The following is a 23,194-nucleotide window of genomic DNA, read 5'->3' as shown; positions in this document are numbered from 1 at the left end:
GCTTATTAAATAACTGGAATAGAGGATTATTTTATTTCTTTAATCAAACCTTCTGAATGTGTTGTGGTTTATTGCATGAGTTGGGTGGTAATTTATAGAAAAGTTGATAATTATTTACATAGGAAATTAAGAAAAAAACCCACCAGCAATATGAGTTGGCTGGTTTAAACAGAACATATGAAGCATTTTAGTCAGAGACGAGTAACTAATAGGAAAGTAAGAGAGCATAATAAATTAAGTAATATTGTGTTCCCTTTAATCAGTATAATGCATTGGCTTCACTGTTAAACCAGCTATAGTGACTGGAAACGCTTAATATGTTCTGTTCTCAGTAAATATTTAACAAGAGTGAAATCCAGCCTTGAGAATGGAGTTGTATTAATATTGCATAAGTCTGCTTTGGTTTTGGATTCTCTCATACTAGTAGTAGAATTTAAAACTCAATATCCAAAACACTCATGCAAGTAAAAATTACATTTCAAGGACTCTACAACTAACATATCAATAGAAAGCTTAGAAAAATGCTTTCATTTGTAAAGCTGAAAAGATTTGATGTGTTCTTAGAGGAATTATGGACGTCTACTTTGAAGAGGTTATTAAATGGCAATATTGCTTACTGTAAGAGCACATTGATTTAATAATATGGGTCCTGGTTGCAACTTAACCTTCTTCTTGCTCAGACTAGCTTAATCAGAGGGATATTCACCTCAAAACAAATGTACTTTAAAGCTCTATAAAATACCACATTTTTGTACACAAGAGATTTATTATCTGGGGTCTTGTTTGGACTTCAAGTAGAGAGAGCACAAATAAGAGGTGTAGCGGGTTATATGCAGAATTAATCTATTCAAAAGTAACAAAATATCAAAAGGCAAGTAAATATTTAAGAAATGATTGGAAACAAAAAACAGACTTCTTCATTTTCTGTCTTCTGAATTTGGTGGCATTTCTTGGAAAAGAAGTTTATAGCAATCAGATCATGTTTAAATAGACAAGTTCACTATCTGTAAAGTGAAAGTTAAGTTGACCGCATCGCTTTATTATAAGACCTTAAGAGGCAGCACATTCAGATAAACAGTCTCAGTGTCTGAAGTCAAATAAACATTGAATCCTGCCTTGATAAAGATACACATTGACCTAGTGTGTAGGAAGATTCTATCTTAGTTGACAATACATGAACACTTGTCACATATTCAGGGTTTTCTGTACTTTCCGTAAAGCACACAAATTGATCAACTCTTGTTTAAAATCCCATCTGAAACTCAAAGTCATCTAAAGCAATAATTTTTCTGTCAAAAGAATAAACAAGGTCAACCAAATCTATCAAACTAGAGGGCGTCCGAACCATACCAATAACCGATGATCCTGATTGAAAACCTCACTTATTGAAAATAAAACACAAATACCACATTTAAAAAAAGCATTTATTAAAAACCACATCACAACACATTTTTATCAGGATAAAGAATTTTCCTATGAACTGGCTAAGCAAGTCTTTCTAAAGTCACATTATCTAATATCCAAACAGCCTGTAGTGGTTTCTACTTAATGTAAACACATAAATGGCAAGGCACCAACATACAGCTTGCAAAGGCAGTTAGTCAGGCTTCACAGTAACATAAACAAGAGCACAATTGATGCTGCTGCTGAGTAGTAAACGTTTTCCACAGCAAACAAAGTTTTTGAAAAGTAATATATTTGACTGGATTCATATGAACTATATGAAGACACTTACAAACCATGAAAGTAACAGAGAAAAGAGAAGAACAGCAGGGGTCTGCTGGCGCCTGTCGTGTAATCAGTCACAGCAGGCGCTCAGAAAAATTAATAATACTGAACAAAACCCCAAACAACTAGTCCCCATTATTCCAAGTCATAGTTGTCGTAAGGTAGGATCTTCAGATTGGTTATGCTATCTGAAAAAGAACAGAGCAAAACAAGAGAAACACATTAAAACCATGAAACAGTAATTTGGCTTTTATAACAGATGTTAGAGGACCGTCTTACCCAGAATCCACTGCTCTGACAGGATCCTGCTGCCCTCTGGCCTCCTGCCGCTGTACTTTCCTATGCAGATACCTGCCTGCCGAACCGTTTTGCAGGCTGTGCCTCCACACAGCTCGATCAGCTCCACCAGACTCTGAGTGGGTGGCTGGGAGCGCTGAGACACAAATATGGGTGGCTGGTCTTGGAAGAGGTTCTGCTGGTGCTCTCCTGCAGACAGGTGCCTCTGGAGACGACAGATCTGAGGGAGAAACAGGCAGTTAAACTCTGAACTCCACCTGGTGATTAAATTATCAATTTCCAGATATGCAGATGATGCACAACTTTATGTTGGTGGTGGGACTATGCTCCGACACAGAGATACTGGTCATAGATTCTGAAATGAACGCAAAGACACTTGGCACATAAGTTTTCTTGTCCACACCCATCAATAGTTATGAAGAACCTTTATGGGTTTTGTTTTTTTGTTTGTTTTTGTAAATGTAAAAAGAATCTCTATCGAAATTAGGAAAACAGATCTTCTGCAAATTTCAGGAAGATTTTAATATCTTTACAAATAACAATTAAGATCAACATTACCAAAGAAAAAACCTACTTAAAAGCTTATATTTAATTTACTTCTGAACTTTAAAAAGTTAAATATGACTGTAACCCTAAACTGGTGTCTCTTAGCATGTGAGTCCAGTCTTTTTACACCTAGTTTACCAAACTCCAACGCCTACAGTACAAACTGTTGCATAACAGCTACAAAAAACAAAAAAAAACAAAACAGATTTTAGCCAAATACAAAAAACCCTGTTCTCAAGCCAAGACTCATTAAATGTCCAGTTTTCCTTGAAGAAGGAGCCAATGTTGAATAACGTAAGAAAAATGTTTTAATTTTGTTTTTATTATTATTGCTGAAACACACAAGGAAGGAATGTTGGCAGCACTCAACATGGCAATGAGTGCTGCCAACATCTTTTGTATTCTTCGACATAATTGTACCTCAACACAATTCAGCCTTGGAGGTCCAGAGGTAGCTGCTCTGACTTTGTCGCCTGGTTTCTGCTCTGCTCCATCGAGCAGTGTGCTCCATTCAAAACCATGTGCAACGCACTGGATCTACAGTAGCTGGACTCCAGTTAAATTGCAGAAGCATCTCAAGGAAGATCAGAGGGAATCAGATGCACCTGAGCTCAATTTCAGATGTCAAATCAAAGCGTGTGAATACTTGTGTAACTGTGATGTTTAAATGTTTTATATATTTACAAAAATGTCTGAAAGCATGGTTTCATTTTATTATTATAGAAACACTAGCAAACACCTAGGCTGAAACACTTATTTTGTGATGTGACAGGAGAAAAACACAGGTGTTACTGACAACTTTAACAATGGCTCAGTTATACTCCAGGGCTCCTGTAAATCATGACAGTGAGCCAGCCACACAGTCCCAGGAGTGTGAAACTGAGAGAGATAAACCTTTTTAATAACCCCAACCCAAGTCACATTCTGCGTTACATAAAAATGTGAAGCATCAGAGATGCCCCACAGTTCATTAAATTGGTTTAGTTAATCAAATCATCAGTTATTTCTCACTGTGGTTTACAGACTGTGGTGTATGAGAATGTTCTCGTCTATGATCGTGATTTATGTTGAATAAATATTACCCCTACAAAATCAGAATGAAGCTGCCAAGGGAAGTACAGCATAGAGAAAATAATCTACTGTATCCAGAATCGCTGGGGTCATAAGAAAACTAATTTACAGCACACGCCACTCAATACTCTACCCTTTCAGAAACGGATGATACTAATCTTTAATTTCATGAGCATGACTGGGCAATAGTGCTGTGAAAAGGTACTTGGCCTCTGAAGATTTCTTCTGCTTTTACTTAACAATCACCAGATCATCAAACAAATCCTATTATCAGACAAAGATAATCTTAGCTTATGTGAGTAAGGATGTTTTTCTTTAATAATTTTATGCATAAGATAATAGTATCTTATGCATACTTTTATGCATAAGATAATAGTATTCCCATCTGCCATAAGCCATTGTTTCTCATCTCACTGGTCTACAGAATATTTTCCCAAAGGTCCTGGGGATAATCAAGATATTATATGGTTAATCTGAAAAGGGTTTTCTGGTCAACAGTGATCTTCACATTAGAACCCCTCCGGATACCATTTTCGTTCAATGTTTTGATGCTACAAGCCACAGAGTAATTAGGGTTTAAAATGAACTCAAATTCCCAAAAGGGTTTTATTATTCAGTGTTAAGTCATGATGTTTAACTGGCAGGCACCTGCTTTTTTCAATAAGGCCAAATTATATGTTATTTTAACTAAAGATCATCATCAACTTTTGAAAGAGTTACTAGAACACCAATAGTCTTCTGTTCACTTATTGGTGTAAAACATATTTGTACAGCTACAAATACATACATTTACTTCAAATCTTCAGCGGCAATTTATATGAATAAATTTCCCATTCTGACTTTAAGCAGATTTCTAAGACAGGGCAGCCTCCTTTGAGCTATTTTAATGCTGCAGTACTCCCGCTGGCCTGAAGGTGGCTGCTGGAGCTACACCAAAGGGTTTTTCAAGCTTTGAAACCCTCAAGCACTGCAAAACATTTCATCCATGATGCCACAGGCAAACTTACTGCTTAATGAAAACTCACAACACCGTAGTCGTAGCTATTAGAGATAAATCTTTGTATGCAAATCATGAATCTTAATTTCTTTAAAATCTATGAAAGTTGTAAGTTTTGAACACTAATTAATCCACTTGAGCTATTTCTGCGACCCTGTCCTAAATGACAGCTCAGCCGGGTCCTGCCAGACTAAACAGGAGCTCTTTGAGGGTCTGTTTGTTTTCAGACTTGCTGAGTGACAAGCGTGGCTCTAAGTAAGGCCTGCTCCATATTCAACAAGGGTGAGTTAACAAACTGAAGGGGACAATCTACACCATTCTAAGTCAAACACCTGGAAAGAAAGTTGCAGAGTTCTGATGTTAGTTTTACCTCGTGTCAAGAAATCAGGGGTTACCGAGGCGTTTTAGGGTACAAAGAATGAGAGTGCAATTAAATGTCACTTAAAACCGGAGGAAAAACATATCTTGTGTATGTATATGATGAGTAAAGGGCAACACTCAATAGACAGCAATTGTTTTATAATGTTTCCAACAAAGACTCTGGCCTGAAATTAAAAAGGGCTTTAACCTTTACAGGAACATTGTCTTCTTTTTCTCTGAATGACCATCAAAGCTTGAACGCTGTTCACTAATAATTTAGCAAACTCTCAGTGACATTTACTTGCTTTGCTGTATTCAGAGGCAGTTTAGATTTACATAAATTTCATTTTATAACTGGCTTCCAGTTGCATTAAAAATTCACTTGTAAATTCAGCTGAATGTTAAAACGCCACTTCATTTGTCACGCGCTAAAGTTCCTAATTATAATGAAAAAGAACCAACAGTAGTGCTGGCATATTTAATATAATATACGGCAATCAGTCAAGGCATTTAAAGTAAGTGAATGCATCGCAATGCAGTGATGGAAGGAAAATCCTGGGTGTTTGTATTCATGTGCATGCCACTTTGACCCGTATCACCAACCCCCCATGGCAACGGCACTCCCTGATGATGGTGGTCTCCCCACAGCAGGACAATGGGGCCAATCAAGCCACAGAAACACCAACAAAGACCTCAAGGCTTTGATCAGTCCAAAAGACTCAACAGATTCTCGTCTGACCAAGTAACCGTGGGATAAACCAAAACAATCCATATTCATAGTGGCCCCACGTCAAACCCAGCGGGTGTGCTACCCAGATCCCTACTTTCGGTGAGTGTATTTAATTACAGCAAGACTGATTAGTTAGACATGGTAGAACTAAGTGGGAGAAGCAGAATGTGTGATTATGCTGTCACAAAATGACAGTTTAATCAGTTTAGGACAGATGAAAAAGACTGAACCTTTTAATATTTTGGCTAGCAAATGTAGCAGAGACAGCATTCAAATTGTTGCTTTACAAATTATCAATAACCTCGTTAGCAAACCCTTGCAACTTTTTAGGTTGAGAAATCATCGAGGGAAATGATTATGTAATATTATTCATGTGGCATGTTTATCACTCTCAGCCAAACCACATGCAATAATACTGACTCCCTTTTAGCTCTGCTTTTTGTTTTGATGGTGGCTAAATGATTCCCTGTTTTCACCAAGTAATGGCCTTAAGTATCCTTTTCCTGTTTGCTACTGAAAAGATGGGTTTATGGAGCATTATTTTTCATGGTAATGAATGATTCAAACAGCTGCAGATCATTTATTTGCCTTTTTCTTCTTAGTTTTGGGTACAAAAAGAGGAGTCATTTGCTCTGAAATATTTAAAACTGACCATGGAACATTTCACAACTTTCTTGGTACTCGCTTACACAACCAAAATGTCAAAGTAATTTTCTACAAACTACTCTTAGTTTGTTGTAATTGATTGCTGTAGAATACTTGGTTGTTTTAGTTCCAATCTGTTGCAGATCAGAACCATATCATAGGAAATACGGTGTATTATCGAATGTTTGCTAAAAAGACTGATCTTATTAAATTCAAATAGCTATGAGATTTGAGTATTTAGATTTTGTGTGTGGCCTCCACATAAAAAAATGGAAGTAGGTCAGAAAATAATATAACATTTTCATCAATTCATACCTCCATTTCACTTCTCCCTACTTCCAATTGTGCCTCAAATAATTCTGGAAGTATGAAATTTCACCACGATATAGTAATATTTTAACATGATTTGTTATTTTTATAAATTTTAGAGGCAATTTTTCATGAAAATAATTAATATTTAATAGATTTCAACTATTTTGTACTGTCTAAAATTTGTATTAATCTCCATTTCCATTTATTTTGGTTCTGGTTATGCCATGATCTGATATCAAACCAAAATGAGAAGAGAGGTAAATTTCCTGTGCTGTGTGAATGTTACAATCTGAATGCATTCAAATTATTTAAAGGAGGTGAAATGAAGCAGAACCCCTTAGAACCATGTCAGCCCTACAACAAAGATTTTGATTCAACTGGTTGCACAAGGCTTTGAGGAATGCAGATATGTAGATTTTATGGTCTTGCTGTCAGAAGTGTGGACACAGCAGTAAGTTAAAAGCTACTGGTTCTTTGTGTCCTTTTTCTAAACTTGATCTGTTTTTTAAATGGGGTTCCATAAAGAAGAGGATATAATTTTCCTGTTCCGAGGCATGTAATTCTCAAGACACTTATTTGTAAGTCACACTATGACAAAGATGGTATTTTCCTGCATTTTAATCCAATCAAACAGAGTTATTTTATTAATCTAAATGCATGTATAAATTGTAAATATGTATTTAAAGGCGTGGGACTAGGAAGAACTTGTTGTGGAAAGCAGGAGTTCAGCTTAGCAGTACAATTAGTAATGTCATCAGCTTGAGGCAAGAAAAGCTTTATTTAATCAAAACTGTGTATTTTAATGGCAACTATTTGGTGAAGGCTATATCTTCTGGTACAGTTAAAATATGAATAATGTGTCTAGTTAAAAGCTTTCGAAGATAAGAAATCCTGATCCGTTCATCTCTTCAGAAAGAAACAGTTAAATATTTTTTAAAAGTATTAAATGTCTAAAAAATAATGTCTATCAGGCACCAAAAAAGTTATATATTTTTTTATATTTGAAAGGCCAAAGAAGCACATGGATTACAGAGGTAAAACTGTATGAAAAAAGTGAAGAGATGAAGGTTCCTAATTGTCTCCTGCTGGTAAATAGTATCTACTGGCAGTCATATTTTATTGTTCCCTTACTGCTGACATAGTAGAATACTGAAAACAAGAATACCACTGTGAATAGAGTGTATAAATGCCACCCCCCTGCCGGGTACGAACTGATGCATGGTGAGTACAAAATGTGCCATGCCATTTGTTTTTGGAAAGAAGTAAAAGTAACAAATGGAAAAAACAACTGGGGTCAAAATGACAACTGGTCCAGAGGCAAACTCACTCCTGATGGTAAACAATGAGCTGAAGAACTCATAAAAACTCACATTCACTGCATGACTGTTAACCGTTATAGAAATGGTATCTCAACGAATTTTACTGCAACATATCAATATTTCCTGTGGGCTCCTAAAATTAACAGCCCTACTCTTCTTCACAATGAGAACTCCACATCCTTACCAAAGCAGACCAGTCGATATGTCTGCTGCCATATATTGCAGTAACATTAATCTTGCCGGGCACAGCGAGTCAGCAGGCAGACAGCCTGCGCTGCCTTGTGACCATGCAAGGATGAATTGATCTCGACATCCCCCATGTAGTGAAATGCAGTGTTTGCTTGACAGTTCAGCAGATGTTCCCTGTGCTCACAGCATGAGGAAACAGTCTGGCATGTGGTATGCATAGGATGTGGCCCAGTGATAAATTCAGTGAATGAATGGCCCCTTGAGGTAATGCTGTTAAAATGAATAACTGTTCCTGTTCCCGGCCTCCTGTGTGCCGTCAAAAACCATAAAGCAAACTGAGACACAAAAACGTGGTGCAAATGAACGTCCCATGACACTGACTCAGCCAGAGCACCTGAACAAAGTCGGTGTTTTTAAAATGACGACAAGTCCTTCCTCTTTAGTAATGCCCCTTAAATATGTTGCATTTCCCTCATACAGTCAGGGTTACATCAGCTCACTTCCTACAATTCTGCAGAGAGCCAGTCCGAGGCTTTCCTGTCAAAGAATGATTTATGCTGTAGTTGACACTGAAAGGTGGTTAAAGTGAACTAATATTTTGCATACGTCATACACAATACAGAGGGAATTATGCATTAAGCTGTTTTCTTCTTGAAAAATCTTTGGGCTGCAGAAAATGTTGCAGAAGACTATTCGTAAGCATCTTTCATGATAACCATTCCAACAGGTAGTAAAGTAACCTACCACGACATATTTCTGGGAAGCAGTCTTGTAATAATGCTGCATTTAATTTACAGAACAGATCGTTTTGGAGCGTGTCTGAAACAACTAAGACCACTTTGGCGTAAAACCGTTTCGAAAAAAACATCAAACATCAAATTAATATTAGGAACTTCCCAACAAGTTGTTTCTATGCTAAGAGAAAAGGGAACAACTTTCTCAGATATTAAAATAGTCTCCTCAGCACTGTTCTCCTATGATATGAAGACCACTTACATTTTCACAAAGATGTAGCAAATTACATTTTTGTCAGAATTCACCAAATGATTACTTCAGGTTGCAGCAGCAGCAGCAGCAGCAGCAGCAACTAAAACGCATTACACAAGTTGCTACATATTCAATTTTTACATTTGACAGAACCTAGTTGGGTTTTATTATTCACATGTATCACAAATCATAAAAAGACACGAGACTCAAGTTGGTTTCTGATTTGGCAGAGAGGTAAAGGCTTATTTTTTCTCTCTCTTTTTTTGGCATTTGGTCAAACTCAGGCCAGATCATTTTCACAATCTTTGAAACAGACTTGCCAAACCTGGGAGTGTTTATTCTGCCTTACAATTCTTTAAGGTACAGAGTGTCAATTTTGAAGACTATTCTCGGTGTCAAATAAAAACGCAAACAGCTGTTTCATTAAAAGCTCTGCTCTGGACTCGTTTAGTCATACTGACTAAACATGGTCCTGTCCACAATAATTAAGCCAGTCCAGAGCAGAGACGTTAAGTTAGAGGATTGCTCTTCTTCTTTAGTAGTAAAAATCTTCTTTATAGTAAAAATCTAAAAACCCACTGGCAACATCACTGAAGTGACATAAGAGCTTGCCTAAAGTTGAACGATCGAAGCCTAAATGATTGTTTAAACCATACTGTATTTTTTATTTAATCCTTTTAATCTGTTTATGTATGACAGTTTAGAAGATGCACATTCTAGCTCATAGACATTGCATGATTTTAGCTTAACTGTGAAGAACTGTGGTCAGTTTTGGTTGCTCACATTCATATTTAAACTAGCCAAGACTGGACGCTTATGATAAAATGAATGCAACTTCTTAAAAGGACAAAGGAAGAAATAAGAGGAAACAAAAGCCTTCCGTTGAATCTCCCGTTCAAGCGTCTGGTATGCGTGTTGTAAGCCGGGAAGCAATTTTCAATGAATGGGAAGACACTGTTAGCTTCAAAGACTGCGCTGAATGTGCATGGCGGCATCCTGAAAACAACACGTGTGATCTGCAGAGGATATAGCGGAGGATGTGTAGTCTGTGCATCTGCTTCTGTGTGTTTAGCGAGTACTGAAAGGAATCTCCACTTCACATCTTTTCACAGTGACTGGTCACAGTAAAGGGGGGAGTGGTTTAAACTCACAGTTAGTGTTTAGACCACTTTAGCAAGTGGTCGGGGGACTGATGAAAGGCGAGCACATGCAGTCCGGCACCACTGAGGTAAAGACACGCTACCTCAAATTCCTGATCGCTTTCTCTCCACCTACCAAAGAGGTTTTTAAAAGGAGCCTGCAGAAACTTCAGAGAGCTGTTTACACTTGGATGCAGCTTGGGAAAGACCTCTAATGAGAGAAGACTAAAAAAAGAAAAAAAAAAGAAAGAAAAACTAACCAAAAATCAATTTCTTCAATCTTTTTAGCAAAGAGTAATGAAGATGTTTAATGTGGATTTGCTCATTTTAAGTTTCTGCCTTGGTTTGGGAACACAGTATGGTGCTGTTGGCAAGAGACAGTATCAGATCCAAAACGGCCCGTGTAGCTACACTTTTCTGCTGCCTGAGCAAGAGAACTGCCAAAGCACCTACAACTATCCTGATCAAAAGGATGGACCAATGGACGACGAGTCGGTTCAGAGACTGGAACAACTGGAGATGGGCATGGAGAACAACACACAGTGGCTGCTTAAGGTAAACTTTGTCTTGCATTATAATATCTCTCTACCAATTACAGCTTTTATATCATTTATTTAGACATTTCTAGGAAAAAAATATAAAATTTCAGTTAATCAAGAAACATCAAAGCTTTTTGAGAGAAATGTGTAGAAAAACTGTAAAGTAGAAACATCAATGTCAGTCCATAGTCCATGTGTCTCAAAGTGAAAAACATTTAATGAAAGCCTAAAAAGCTGTTACTAATTGTGTATTGATTTTGCCATGCAAAGTCATAAGAATATATAAGGTTGAGTGACAAAGATTCAACACAGGTGCAGGATGCATTTCTGTCTCTGTCTACTAAAGATTTTTTTTGTAACGATAAAGAAAGTGTTTTTCTTCTCGAAGTCACTTTAATCTCACTTTCTCATCATGAGATTAAAGACAAGAAAGAAAATGAGCCAAATAGATCAAATCAATCTCATGTAAAAGACGTTTTGGTCGACCGCATGAGAACCATCAGACAGCGAAATTCACTCATACAAACTCAAGTGTTGCCTCACATGTCAAAGCAAGCTCTAACAGCACCTCTTATGCACTTACAGGGGGCATATTTCCAAGCACACCATTTCTCAGAAGACTGCTTTGGGCTGATAATGTGTCTATAAAAACTTATCTGTATGAGTATCAGACTACTTTAGACATTTTTCCAATTGTGCAGGTAAAGGAGTCTGTATATTTCTCCTGGTAAGAAAGCGTTATGAACTTAAATTTTATCTCAATATTTAGTGCCAACTGTCAGTATAACAAAACATTAATGTTTAATGTTTACATTAAACATTAATGTTTAATGTTTGCATTAAACATTAGGTTTAATGCAAACAAGCATTAAACATTAATGTTTAATGTTTGCATTAAACATTAGGTTTAATGCAAACCTAATGTTTGCATTAAATCATGTTGAAATATACTAATTAATAATAGCAAAATTTATTTAAATAAACTAATAGTAATAAAAAGACTGAGAAAAAAACATAACTATAGTGATAGTTTCTAAGGTTTGCAAACAATCAATTAGAGCTTATCATTATGATAAATCACAAATTAATTTTATTCCACACAATAAGAAATGACAATGCACTGGTAATATTTTGTCATATTTCATTGTGCATTGAAAAAAAAAGTGGCCTAGGAATCAACGTGACTAATAAATTCACTCCTAATTACTTCCAGCATTGAACCTTACTCCAGAATGACAAACTGATGAAACAGGCTAACCTGTAAAAAAAAAAAAAAAAACATAAACAGAGAATAAATAAGGAATACAAGAAAATATGTGTCCTAGTAACTATAGTTTTAAAATGACAACCTATTAGAAATTAGATGTTATTTAATCCAAGTCCTTTCTCCTCCAAAATAATAATAATAATAAATTTCACTTATTAACACAGCTTATAAATAAAAATACTCTGTTCTTCTATGTTGCAGCAGACATGAAGTTTCCAGTGGAGAATAGCTTGGAATGTGAAAATCCAGTTTTAAAATGTAGAATTTTATTTTGCACAAAAAACATGACAAACTGTTTTAGCCCCATAAGACCCTGAGGAGCAATAAGACAGCAAAGAGGAGCGAATGCTGAATAAATAGATGATGCATTAAGCTCAATTAACTGTAAGTAAAGTGGCTCAACAAGGTTGTGAACCTTTTTCTGGACATGGCGAGATGAAAGAGAAGCATAAATAACTTCAAACAATTCAGGGTCAACGGAAAGCAGCGTGCCAATGCTAATTTAAACTCATCACCAATCAGTCTATTAATTTGTCCAATGAGCGTTCATTCTCCAACGGCAGATGACAGCTAAGACAAAAGAAGTCGACGTTTCTCGTGATTGAGGAACTCCGTCATTCCTCTCTGACGCTTTTCAGGCACTCGGAGTAAACAACTGATTAGATCACAAACTGTCAATCGGATATCCTGCCACACAGTTGAAATAATAACGCTCCACACATCTGTGTGCACCCAAGAACATAAACACACCAGATACAAGAAAAAGGAAGGCAAACAAAATTGTAAACTGAACATCTTAGCTGAAGTTCTTTCCAAATAGTAGAAATGTTTCGGTGTTTTGAACGGAAGAGTGGAAGAGAAGGGAAACTTATGCAATCTTGGTGTTGGTGACAAAGAGAGAGCCCTACTGACGCTGGTTTCCAGTTGGACTGTAATGAAGGATGTAACTCCTCACTCAACACTTCCATCCTGTTTACGAGTCGTGTGACCTGATTGCTGCTCAGGAACACACAGCAGGAAATAACTTAATGATTAGTTTCAGTCTAAATCTAGCCTTTCTGTAAGGTAGATAAGAACAAATATGGGAATGTGTGTCGCTACGTCACAACTCTGATTGCTTTGTGGTATAGAATTTGAATTAAATTAAAGCTCAGTGAAAGAAAATATGAAATTGTAGTAATATTAGAAAATATATAAGACTTCATCATCAACCGGGTTGGTTTGTTTCACTAGTTTTTTTTTTCTAAATACATTTTTTCTAAATGACAAAAATGTTTAAAACAAGCTGCCTTAGTCAAAAGTGTGAAAACAATTATTCTTCCTGCTGCAAAAGTAAGGTGTACAGCCAAAGGTTCACTCATAAAATAACTGAATTCAGGTGTTCCTTATGATCGCCCTCCAGCACCTGACCATGCAAGACTTCATCTACAAACCTTTGTAAAAGAATTTCCAAACAGGCAAAATAATTTCTTCTTATAAGTCAGGGAAAAGTGTAGAAACAGGTGGGGGAGGGGCAGTCCTGTTATTAAACCAATTATTTCAGGACTTTCAGTAGTTTACATTCAAAATGACTTTAAGCTGAAGAAACAGAAGTGGATTTATTTTCTTTAGTTAACCAGAACTACTTGAGCCCTGCATATACAGGTACATCTTAGTAAATGGGAATTTGAAGCTTGATTGTCAGATTTAAAGTATCTTTAACAAATAACCTTTAATGATGTATGAGAAATACTCTTCATTAAGCCTGCAGTTCTGTATTAAAATGTTTTCTTCTTGATCTGATATAAAATTCCAATCTCAAATGTTGTGGAACATCACAATTAACCGAAACAAAGGCCTAAAAACATCAGTCTGAGTGTAATTAACTTATGTTTAGACACATAAGTTAATGTAATACAATAACTCTTCAATAATATTCTAATTCATCGAGATGCCCCGTTCTGTGATGCTGGTAAACAGAGTATGAAGGAGGACATATTGGGTCCCTGATTTAACTTTTATTTCTCCTCCAGCAACAGAGGTGGAGCCTTTTCTTCTTCAATTTATATTAAAACACAGCAAGCGTGAAGAGCCTGTCATGAACCCTGACATCAATGAACAATAAAACTGCAGGTCATGCAGAGAAAGAAAAGATCAATAACTCTTACAAACTGCCTCAGGTTAACCTTTTTTTTTTTTTAAATCTGTGTTGCAGTTGGAGAACTACATACAGGACAGCATGAAGCATGACATGCTCCAGCTCCAACAGGCTGCCGTACACAACCACACGGCTACGATGATTGAAATTGGGGCAAACCTGCTGAGTCAAACTGCTGAGCAAACAAGGAAACTCACTACTGTGGAAGCGCAGGTGAGCCTGGACCTTCTGTTATTCCCAAACACATGGAAATAACATGCAGGAGGCAAAGCAACATACAATTGTTCACCCTTCCTGTTCTGTGCGAGCAAAATCCCACTTAAGCGCTTTCTGTGACACGCTGCGGTGAATAATATACCTTTGGCAGGTTAAAAAATAAGCAATGGAGAAAAACAGGCATGACGAAGTCGGTTTATTATTGTGGCTGCACGTCAATGACCCTGTGTGAGCCAACTGTACAGCATTTCCTGTTATTAGCACACTCGTATTCCCAGAGAAGGGGTCTATCAGTTTGTCACAATCAGACATCCGTCTGTTCAAAGACATCAACAGCTCCAATGGAGACACACAGCCAGGATCCATGTAAACAACCTGCGTTTTGCTGAGTTCAGTTCCTCCAAACTGGGAAATTAGCGGCAAGGTCAACAACCCCAGAGTTTAGTTCAATACATTGGAGTGTGAAAATATGTGGGGTTTCAGTGGTTTGCCCTTGTTTAGGTACGTCTAGAGTATTGCAGTATAGCCGTGCTTTCCTGTGCAGCTTTTCCATTTTGCAAATGGTTATTAGTTCAATCTGTGTAGAGGTGCAAACAGGACTTTGTGTTCCAACTTGATCATCTAATGGAAAATCCAGCTAAATTTGCTGATTTTAGTCATCAATGTTATCACAGTTGCATTTACTAATTTGTTGTTCACGGTCTATCAACAGCGTCGGCGCTTCTTTACAATGAAACACCACATGTTTTGAGTTCAATTACTTAAAGTCTATTTTGATTTTTGATTTTTTAATTGAAATGAAACAGGCTGTTAAAGTATGCCTTGTTACTTTGGCACTAGGTAATCCATCACACAACTCGACTTGAGCGCCAACTTCTTGAAAATTCCCTGTCGACCAACAACTTGGAAAAACAACTCATTGTCCAGTCAAATGAAATCAGCAAACTGAACGATAAAAACGGGTAAGGAAATGCGATGAAAAGCTGAATTGTTACCAACAAATTGTTGGATTAAGTGAAGCCAGAATGGCTCTTTATATCACCTTTTATCCCCTCTTTAGTCTTCTAGAGAAAAAGGTGATAGAGATCGAGAGGCAGAGGCAAGTGGAGCAAAAAACACTTCGTGAAGAAAAGGAGCAGCTTCAGTCGCTAATACTGAGGCAGACGGCCATCATCGGCGAACTGGAGCAGCAGCTGCTCAAAGTTTCCTCCAACAACTCTGTTTTACACCATCAACAGCAGGAGATATTGGACACAGTGAACAGCCTGATACAGATATTATCTACCGGCTCTGTTCAAGGTGAGCCGTAACATCAGGTGGATCTTTAGGCAATGGGTACTGCTTGAATCAGAACAAGTAGGGATCTTTCACTTCTCTCCCACAATAGCACACATTTACTTATTCAGGTGCTGTAAATGTAGAGCAATTTCAATATTTATTAGTACCCCAGGAAAAGATATGAGGACAACTTTTGAACAAAATTGTCTTTAATTTCTTTGAAAAAATAAAAAAAATAAATAAAATTTTCCAGCAGTAACTTTCGGATATTTCTTCACTACTCTTAGCATCCTCCTCAACGTATGTCATGCAAAGATAAACTTGAGTCCTCATCTAGTCTCGTTTCTCATTTCCACTTGTTTTGAAAACTTTTTTTGTGGCTGTAGATATAGTTGGATTTGGGGAAGTAGCTATTTTCTTGTAGGCAATTTGCCTTCCTGACACAGAGACATAAAATATTTGAAAAGCTTAAAAAAGTATCTTTCCTCTAACATAATATATGCTGGTTTTGTTTGTTTTTTGGGGAAGAAATTGTGTTTCATTCACAGAAATTACACTGATTTATTCACCAAAATTTAGAACTAGGAAACAACATCTTCCGTTCATTTTACAGACTAATGAAATTATGCATATCTGAAACTAATATGATCACGAGCTACATATTGCATCTAAATTATCTTCAAACAGGTCCTGATAAAATAACAGCATATGTGTTTTGCAGAACCCAAAATTGCCATGATGCAAGACACTCCAACCACATACATGGACTGTGCTGCTGTCTATAAGTCAGGAAACATCAAAAGTGGCGTCTACACTCTCACAATCCCCAACACCACCACAGAGTTTAAGGTAAAGTGTCCCGAGTTCATTGTCTAAATATATTTGGCGTGGACGTGTGTATGAGAACCAAAAAGAAAAAAATAAATAAAACAGTGTACATGTTACCAAAAATTCACAGACCATCTACATTCTTGAGGGTGGGTAGATAATGTTCACAGACTTCTCATAATATGCAATCTTAAACAAAAACTATAATCTCCTTAAAAACTTTTAAATTCTTTCCCCAGAACAGCGTCTTGATTTAACACAAACTAGGTGGCACCATTACTTTAAAAATAAGCATCACGTTCCAACTTTCAGGGCCATTTATGAACCTTCAACCACAGCTCTGTTTTCTTTGTGTCTGAAGGCTTTCTGTGACATGGAGACAGAAGGAGGCGGCTGGACGGTACTACAAAAACGCTTTGAGGGCCGTGTTGACTTTCACCGTACGTGGCAGGAGTACAAAAAGGTAGAGGCAATCAAGAAGAAATTCTTTACACAGAAAAAACATAACCTAGGCTACAGTTTTCACTCCAGATCTACATACCAGCAGCCTGAATTAGTCTGGGCCATTGACCATTTTCCCCAACTTGGCTTAGTCTGCACAGTCAGTCTGAGGCGTTTCCTGAACTCTATTCAGAGAACAACCAAGATGTGCATGGGAGTTGAGCACAGGCTCCCTGCATTTTGAAGTCATAATAATGTCAGCTATTTGCCATCATTAAAGGAGACAACTCAACCACGGCGTATTCGGCACGTCTAAAACTGTGCTGACGGTACGCCATCATCAAAGAGTATGGATGAACCTTAAGCGTAGCGTGTAGCGCTGATGACTCTAAATGGGAGAGAAATGAGCCAACAAGATGCTGAAAAGATCCATAACTCCTAAATACAGTCATTACAAAACCATGCTCATTTTTCCCCCTTGACACTGAAAGCTTGTATTGGTGGAGAAGATCAGTGTCTGTTTTGTTTTGATAAAATATGTCAGTAAGGGGGAGGGGGACTTTCAGTTTTATAGCAAAAAAAAAAAAAAGGCAGTAGTACTCTGCTGGCTTTGCTAAAGACGAAAAGAGGTGAATAACGCCATCAGGGGTTTCACGCGGTTTAATTACATTTCTTTGTGACTTTTCAGGGATTTGGAGAACCGTCAGGTGAATACTGGCTGGGAAATGAATTTGTCTCCAGACTGACAATTCAACAATCATACAAATTAAGAGTCCAGCTGAGCGACTGGGAAGGAAACTCTGCTTTCTCTCAATACGATCAGTTCTCTCTGGATGGCGAAGCACAAAATTACAGGTTTGTTCGGGCACTTCAGCAAAACTGTTTACACATGCAATTTTGATGAAGTAAAAATAATTAAAGCTCACAAAATTCTGCTAAACATGAAAAAGAAGTCGGTGTATAGTCTTACAACAGTGCTTTTGAAGTGTATTCTCTGAAGATAATTAGTATAAAAACACAATACTAAAGACAATTCACCATCAAATAGTGCGATTGATGTTCAGCATAAAAGCTCACTCTGTAATTATTCTGAATTACTTTTTTTTGGTCAACATTCAGACAGGTCAAAATATTACAGAAGTAATTTTGATCAACCAAATTAAATGCGCACCATCTTGAACATTAAAATCAAGAACTCTTTGCAGCACTACAGGCTGGTTCATGGTATGAAGATATACAAAACATAGAAAAGAAAAAGGAAGTTTTGACAGCTTCGAAAGATATAGACTTTTTAATCAGATGCTAATAAAAGAGTCAGAGAAACTGGAGTTTTCTCCAACTAATCTAAAAGAAGTGCAATACTTCCCTTGACAACTTCCTTTTAGACTTATTTCTGATTGAGTAAAACAGCGTGGAAGTGAAAGGAGCTCCATCATTCCTATTAAGGCAACATTGATTAAAAACTACAGATGACGGATGATGCACGTTAAAAACTCTTCAGCAGGCTGATTGCCTGTACAGAGAGACAAAATATTTAGCTAATTGTCAATCTACAGAGCTTCAGGTATTCTATAAAGAGTAAAACGGCAAGAAGGTTAATTATGATCCACAAGAGTCACCTGGAAACTCAGTGGGTATTCGTTCTATATTTTTACTTACTCTACGTATCAAAATATCAAAAACACACAATAACATTTTAGAACTAGAGCTGCAAAATCTTAGGAAAACATTTCATTGTTATTTTTAAATTTGTAAGCAGATCCTCAAGCAGTACCACCAGGGTATTTTTAATCACCATCATATCCCTAGCTATCAGTATTTCTGCACAAATGATCATATGCAATTTTATTGAATCAACTTCTAAAGTAAATGTATAAAACTGTAAATGCTGACCAGTTACCTTTACACCTCATAGGCAAAACATGCCATAGTAATTAAAAAAAAAAAAAAGCAGTTCTCCACACTGACGTACTGGCATCAGGCCAAAGAAAATCTAATAAAGCGGGTCAGTGTTTGAAAAATAGGAAGCACATAAAATCTCCTTTTTTGACATTCAGTCTGAAGATTTGGCAATAACAAAACCTTCATATCCAAATGTAGGCTGGGAAAAGGTTTCTTCCTATGAAATTAACAGATAGTATTCCTGTTTAGCAATTTATTCTGTGGAGTTTGACAGCAAACAAAAAAACATTTCCATAACGTCAAAACATTGCTGATGAAATTCTCAAGGAAAACTAAATGAACAAGTAATTAAAGAAATGATAAAATCTAAGAACAATAGTTAATTTTCATGATTTATACCAAATCGGGAAATAAAAAAAAACTATAAGGACTAAGTATTGCCTTTTGAGGAACGGTAATCACAGACTTCCTCCTCCTCTTCCTCCATTTTTTCTTCTCCTTTCTACAGGATACACCTTAAAGGCTACAGTGGAACTGCAGGCAAAATAAGCAGCATTGGGCAGCCAGGAAGTGATTTTAGTACAAAGGATGCAGACAATGACAAATGTGTTTGCAAGTGCTCACAACTGACAACAGGAGGTAAGAAATACATTCTGTAAACAATGTATGTGCTTGGGTAATTCTGCAACCAAAAAGATATATAAATGTGTTGATAAGAAAACAATTACACTCGCAGAACAAAAATCCTGGCACTAGCCCCAAAGTCTTCAAGGACATTTTAAAGGCCGCTGTACCTTTTATGGCTGTGTCAAAGAGCACAATTAGCTCAGGCTTAATTACCAATCTGCTCATTGGGGAATTCAACATTGACAATAGCTGACATTAACAGCCTGGGAACAGAGCTTTTCCCTCTCTCCTCCGGTAGCTTAAAAAGCCCTTCACAATCCCCCTGAAAGTGGCTCAACTTTTCTTTATCTGAAACCGGGACTGCCAAGAGAAGTTCAGAATGATAAAAACCGTAACCTCATCTCCTTTTCTACTATGAGGGTTCAAAGGCACATTAAAAACACAGCCATGACTGGGTGGGACCGGGTCAGAAAAGGACAAAAAAGGAAAAGTAATCTGTGAGTACAAAACTGAATGAATAGAAAAAAAACCCACAAAAAGTTGAATGTCTCAAATTTGTATGGGAAATGGGTAGAAATACCTCCAATTATATACAAAAACAAATAATATTAGAAACAGACATGTACTTGTTGTTCTGGAGGGAAATATGAATATTCTCTGTAAAATGTCAATAGAAATGTCATAGCAAACCTCATCAGTATGAACTACGGAAAAAATCTGTAATTATTATAGTCTGATAAAAGTTGGATAATGAAGGAAAACTGCAAGGGTGGATTTAATAAGGATATAATTATGCAGAATGCTCCTCATCAGTAAGTGTATAATAATCAACTCCCACAAGCCTAATATAACCAGACCACTGGCTGACCTATCATTCAAGTTCACTCATAATACTTGAAAAAGTGGAAAAAAATACAACTTTTTAATATGAACTATTTCTAATGACTGAGATTAAACACTTCTTTAAAGACAGCCTGATTCTGACTTAATTGCATTCATTACTGTTAAAAAAAAAACAACACTGTTATTTCTGGGTACAAAGTAAACATGTATCTAAGTTACAAGGAGGCTACTTGGATTTTATTTATAGGTATGTAAATGATAACTTTGTTTCATGCATAAATTAGCATATGTTTATGTTTTATGAAAGTGCTCCGAGTCTTGAATATTTTTTAATATACTATATGGCTGGCGTTGCTTCCAAAGGTCACAAATTGTTTTTCATCTTCATCGGTTGGGGGGATCGGTTTTATGAAGTGAACCTCTGCAAACATTTTTCTGCAAAAATCCTCAACTTCTAAAAAGGTTAATATCTTACCTGAAGGAGATGAATCTCTTGGCATCTTAGTATAAATTCAGATTAATTGGTTTCTGAGTCTCAAAACAAATTCTGCCATACTAAATGAAGAAGCTGAGGAGTTGTTTACTGTAGGTAAGATATTAACTGCTAAAGTCCTCTTGATAAATGAAAAGTTGAAAACTACGAAACTGTTCCTTTAATCACATAAGTACTCACTAATGATGATAGAAAAAGCATAGATTAAAACACAAATTCAGTTTTATACATTAATATTAATGCGTTCTGATGTTCCAGGCTGGTGGTTTGATGCCTGCGGCCCATCCAATTTGAATGGGATGTATTACCAGAACGGCCAGAACTCCAACCGCTTCAATGGGATCAAATGGTACTACTGGAAAGGATCAGGATACTCACTGAAGTCGACTACCATGATGATCAGACCGACGGACTTCTCAGCCTTGCTTTGAGCCCATGTTCGTTAAATGAAGCGTTTCAAAAAATGCTGCCCAGAAAACACCAGTACCAAAAATAAAGGTTCCAGTGGAAGCCAAAGTACTTCATGGTACAAGATAAATAACTGGCTCAAAGTGTTTTTTTTATATATATATATATTCCAGATATTTTTATGATTTAAATGTTAGAACCACGAGAATGTTTTTTTCTACAAATTGTTTGTGTGTTCAGAATGTATGTACATTTGATGTTTAATTTATATGTTCATGTTAGGGATAATATTTATGTCTACTATACATATAGAGGAAATCTGAGTGTTAGAATCTGAGTTTCTTAATTATGACTGTGCAAGCAAACTCAAAAATTATATATTTTAATATATTCTGCCGGAACTCATAAAATACAAGCAGGATGATTATGTTTTTGCATTAGAAATGTATTTTAGAAAAATTATTTTTGTTTTGATGGAGCTTAAATTGTTAACACTGGCTTTACAGGTTTATTAGAAATGCCTTAGAAGCCATTTTATTACTTACCCTGAATACCATCAACTAGTCAGGACTCAAGTTTCCTTAAGCTGACCACATCTCTTTACTGCTTCAACAGGAACATTTTCTACATTGCTTAGCAAAATGTTTGCTTAGGTTTCTCAAATGCAACATAAACAATAAATCTAAACGGATCAAAATCAGTGTAATGTTCCTTTGTATAAACAAACAATAACCAAGCATCTGAAAATGATTAACACAGAGATCAGGGTTTTTTTTTTTAAGTAGAATAAAATGTAACCTTTTCCTTATGTCATCTATATCTACTTCCTGCAAATATGCATGATATATTAAAAATGGGGGAGAGGAAACATTTCTAAATAAAAAGCTTGTGTTTAATAATATTTTATTGAAATGATGCAGAGTCCTAGATAAAACAAACCATGTTGTTATAAAGATGATATATCAGTTCAATAAAAAAAGCAAACAAAAGTAACTATGCTTTTACATCAAACCTGTTGCACAGCAAAAATTCAGACTCCGGCCATCTACAGAACTCTGTACAATATTTATAGCACACTTCACAATTATTAGCGCACCTGGTAAAGACAAGTAGTGAAGATACCGTAACTGGTTACTATGGAGACTTGGTAACCCTAGGATACCACTCTTTCCTGCCTTGTTGATCAAAGCTCACACTGACTGAAACTAAAGTTCTTTCGGAAGGTTTATTTTATTTTAGCCACTGAGTAACTTTGGCAAATCGACACACATTTGCTTCACTTGAATGTTCTCTTGTTTTTCCTACTATGAAGCGTGGGTAAAATACATGGGCCTCTAAATCAGATTTGTACCCCAGGGAATACATAAAATATGAGGAGTAATTACTATCCAGGAACCCGGGTAGTTTATGGGGAAGTTCTGACTAAGGAGCTGTCCAAGATTTCCTCATAAAAGCCCTACAGGCAATGCAAAACCGTTTCATATGTGTAGGACTAAAACATCATCTGCTGCATTACTACACTGGTAAATTCCAGTTATGCACCATAAAAGGAGAGTGCATATTATTATAACAATGCAAAGACTAGCCAGCCCAGACGATGTTCCACTCATGTAGAGTGTTGAAAGAAAGAATAATCTGGATTCATAAAAGTCAAGTTTGGGAAGAAGCAACACCTACATCATTTTTAGGATGCTTCAGGAAAAGCAAGCAAGCCGCAACAGGGCAACAACTAGCAACATCTACTTTTTATTGCTTTTATTTTAAAAAAAAGAAAAGGCAGAGGCTTGTCTTTTTTTAACTAGATAGCTAACCTCCAAAGAAAAAGAAAGAAATCAAATTATTAACAAATGCCAACATTTGGGTTTTTCAAATTTAGACCTCTAAATTCTGTAAAT

The 23,194-nt window shown here is 36.5% G+C and overlaps 2 protein-coding genes across 3 annotated transcripts in view; one reads left to right on the top strand and one right to left on the bottom strand.

Moving 5' to 3' along the window:
* Positions 1 to 1,405: 1,405 nt before the first annotated feature.
* Positions 1,406 to 23,194, bottom strand: part of mcph1 (microcephalin 1) — a 33,841-nt gene continuing 12,052 nt past the window's right edge. For both annotated transcript variants that reach the window (XM_015060102.1, XM_015060095.1), the window contains exons 14-15: positions 2,008 to 2,245; positions 1,406 to 1,916 (exon numbers count right to left, since the gene is read on the bottom strand). In XM_015060102.1, the coding sequence (XP_014915588.1) occupies positions 1,864 to 1,916; positions 2,008 to 2,245 (291 nt within the window). In that variant the 3' untranslated portion in view covers positions 1,406 to 1,863. The remainder of the gene's footprint in view (positions 1,917 to 2,007; positions 2,246 to 23,194) is intronic.
* Positions 9,857 to 22,053, top strand: angpt2a (angiopoietin 2a). Its single transcript, XM_015060116.1, has 9 exons — positions 9,857 to 10,875; positions 14,321 to 14,476; positions 15,320 to 15,441; positions 15,540 to 15,778; positions 16,479 to 16,606; positions 16,947 to 17,048; positions 17,715 to 17,881; positions 19,437 to 19,567; positions 21,150 to 22,053. Exons 1-9 carry the CDS (start codon positions 10,618 to 10,620, stop codon positions 21,320 to 21,322), a joined length of 1,476 nt encoding a protein of 491 aa, XP_014915602.1. The 5' UTR covers positions 9,857 to 10,617; the 3' UTR covers positions 21,323 to 22,053.

Source organism: Poecilia latipinna, unplaced genomic scaffold (genome assembly GCF_001443285.1).
Source record: "Poecilia latipinna isolate Pla-1442-1.1 unplaced genomic scaffold, P_latipinna-1.0 Scaffold67, whole genome shotgun sequence".
Lineage (NCBI taxonomy): Eukaryota > Metazoa > Chordata > Actinopteri > Cyprinodontiformes > Poeciliidae > Poecilia > Poecilia latipinna.
The sequence above is the reverse complement of the archived record's forward strand: the minus strand, read 5'-3'. Positions and strand labels throughout refer to the sequence as shown.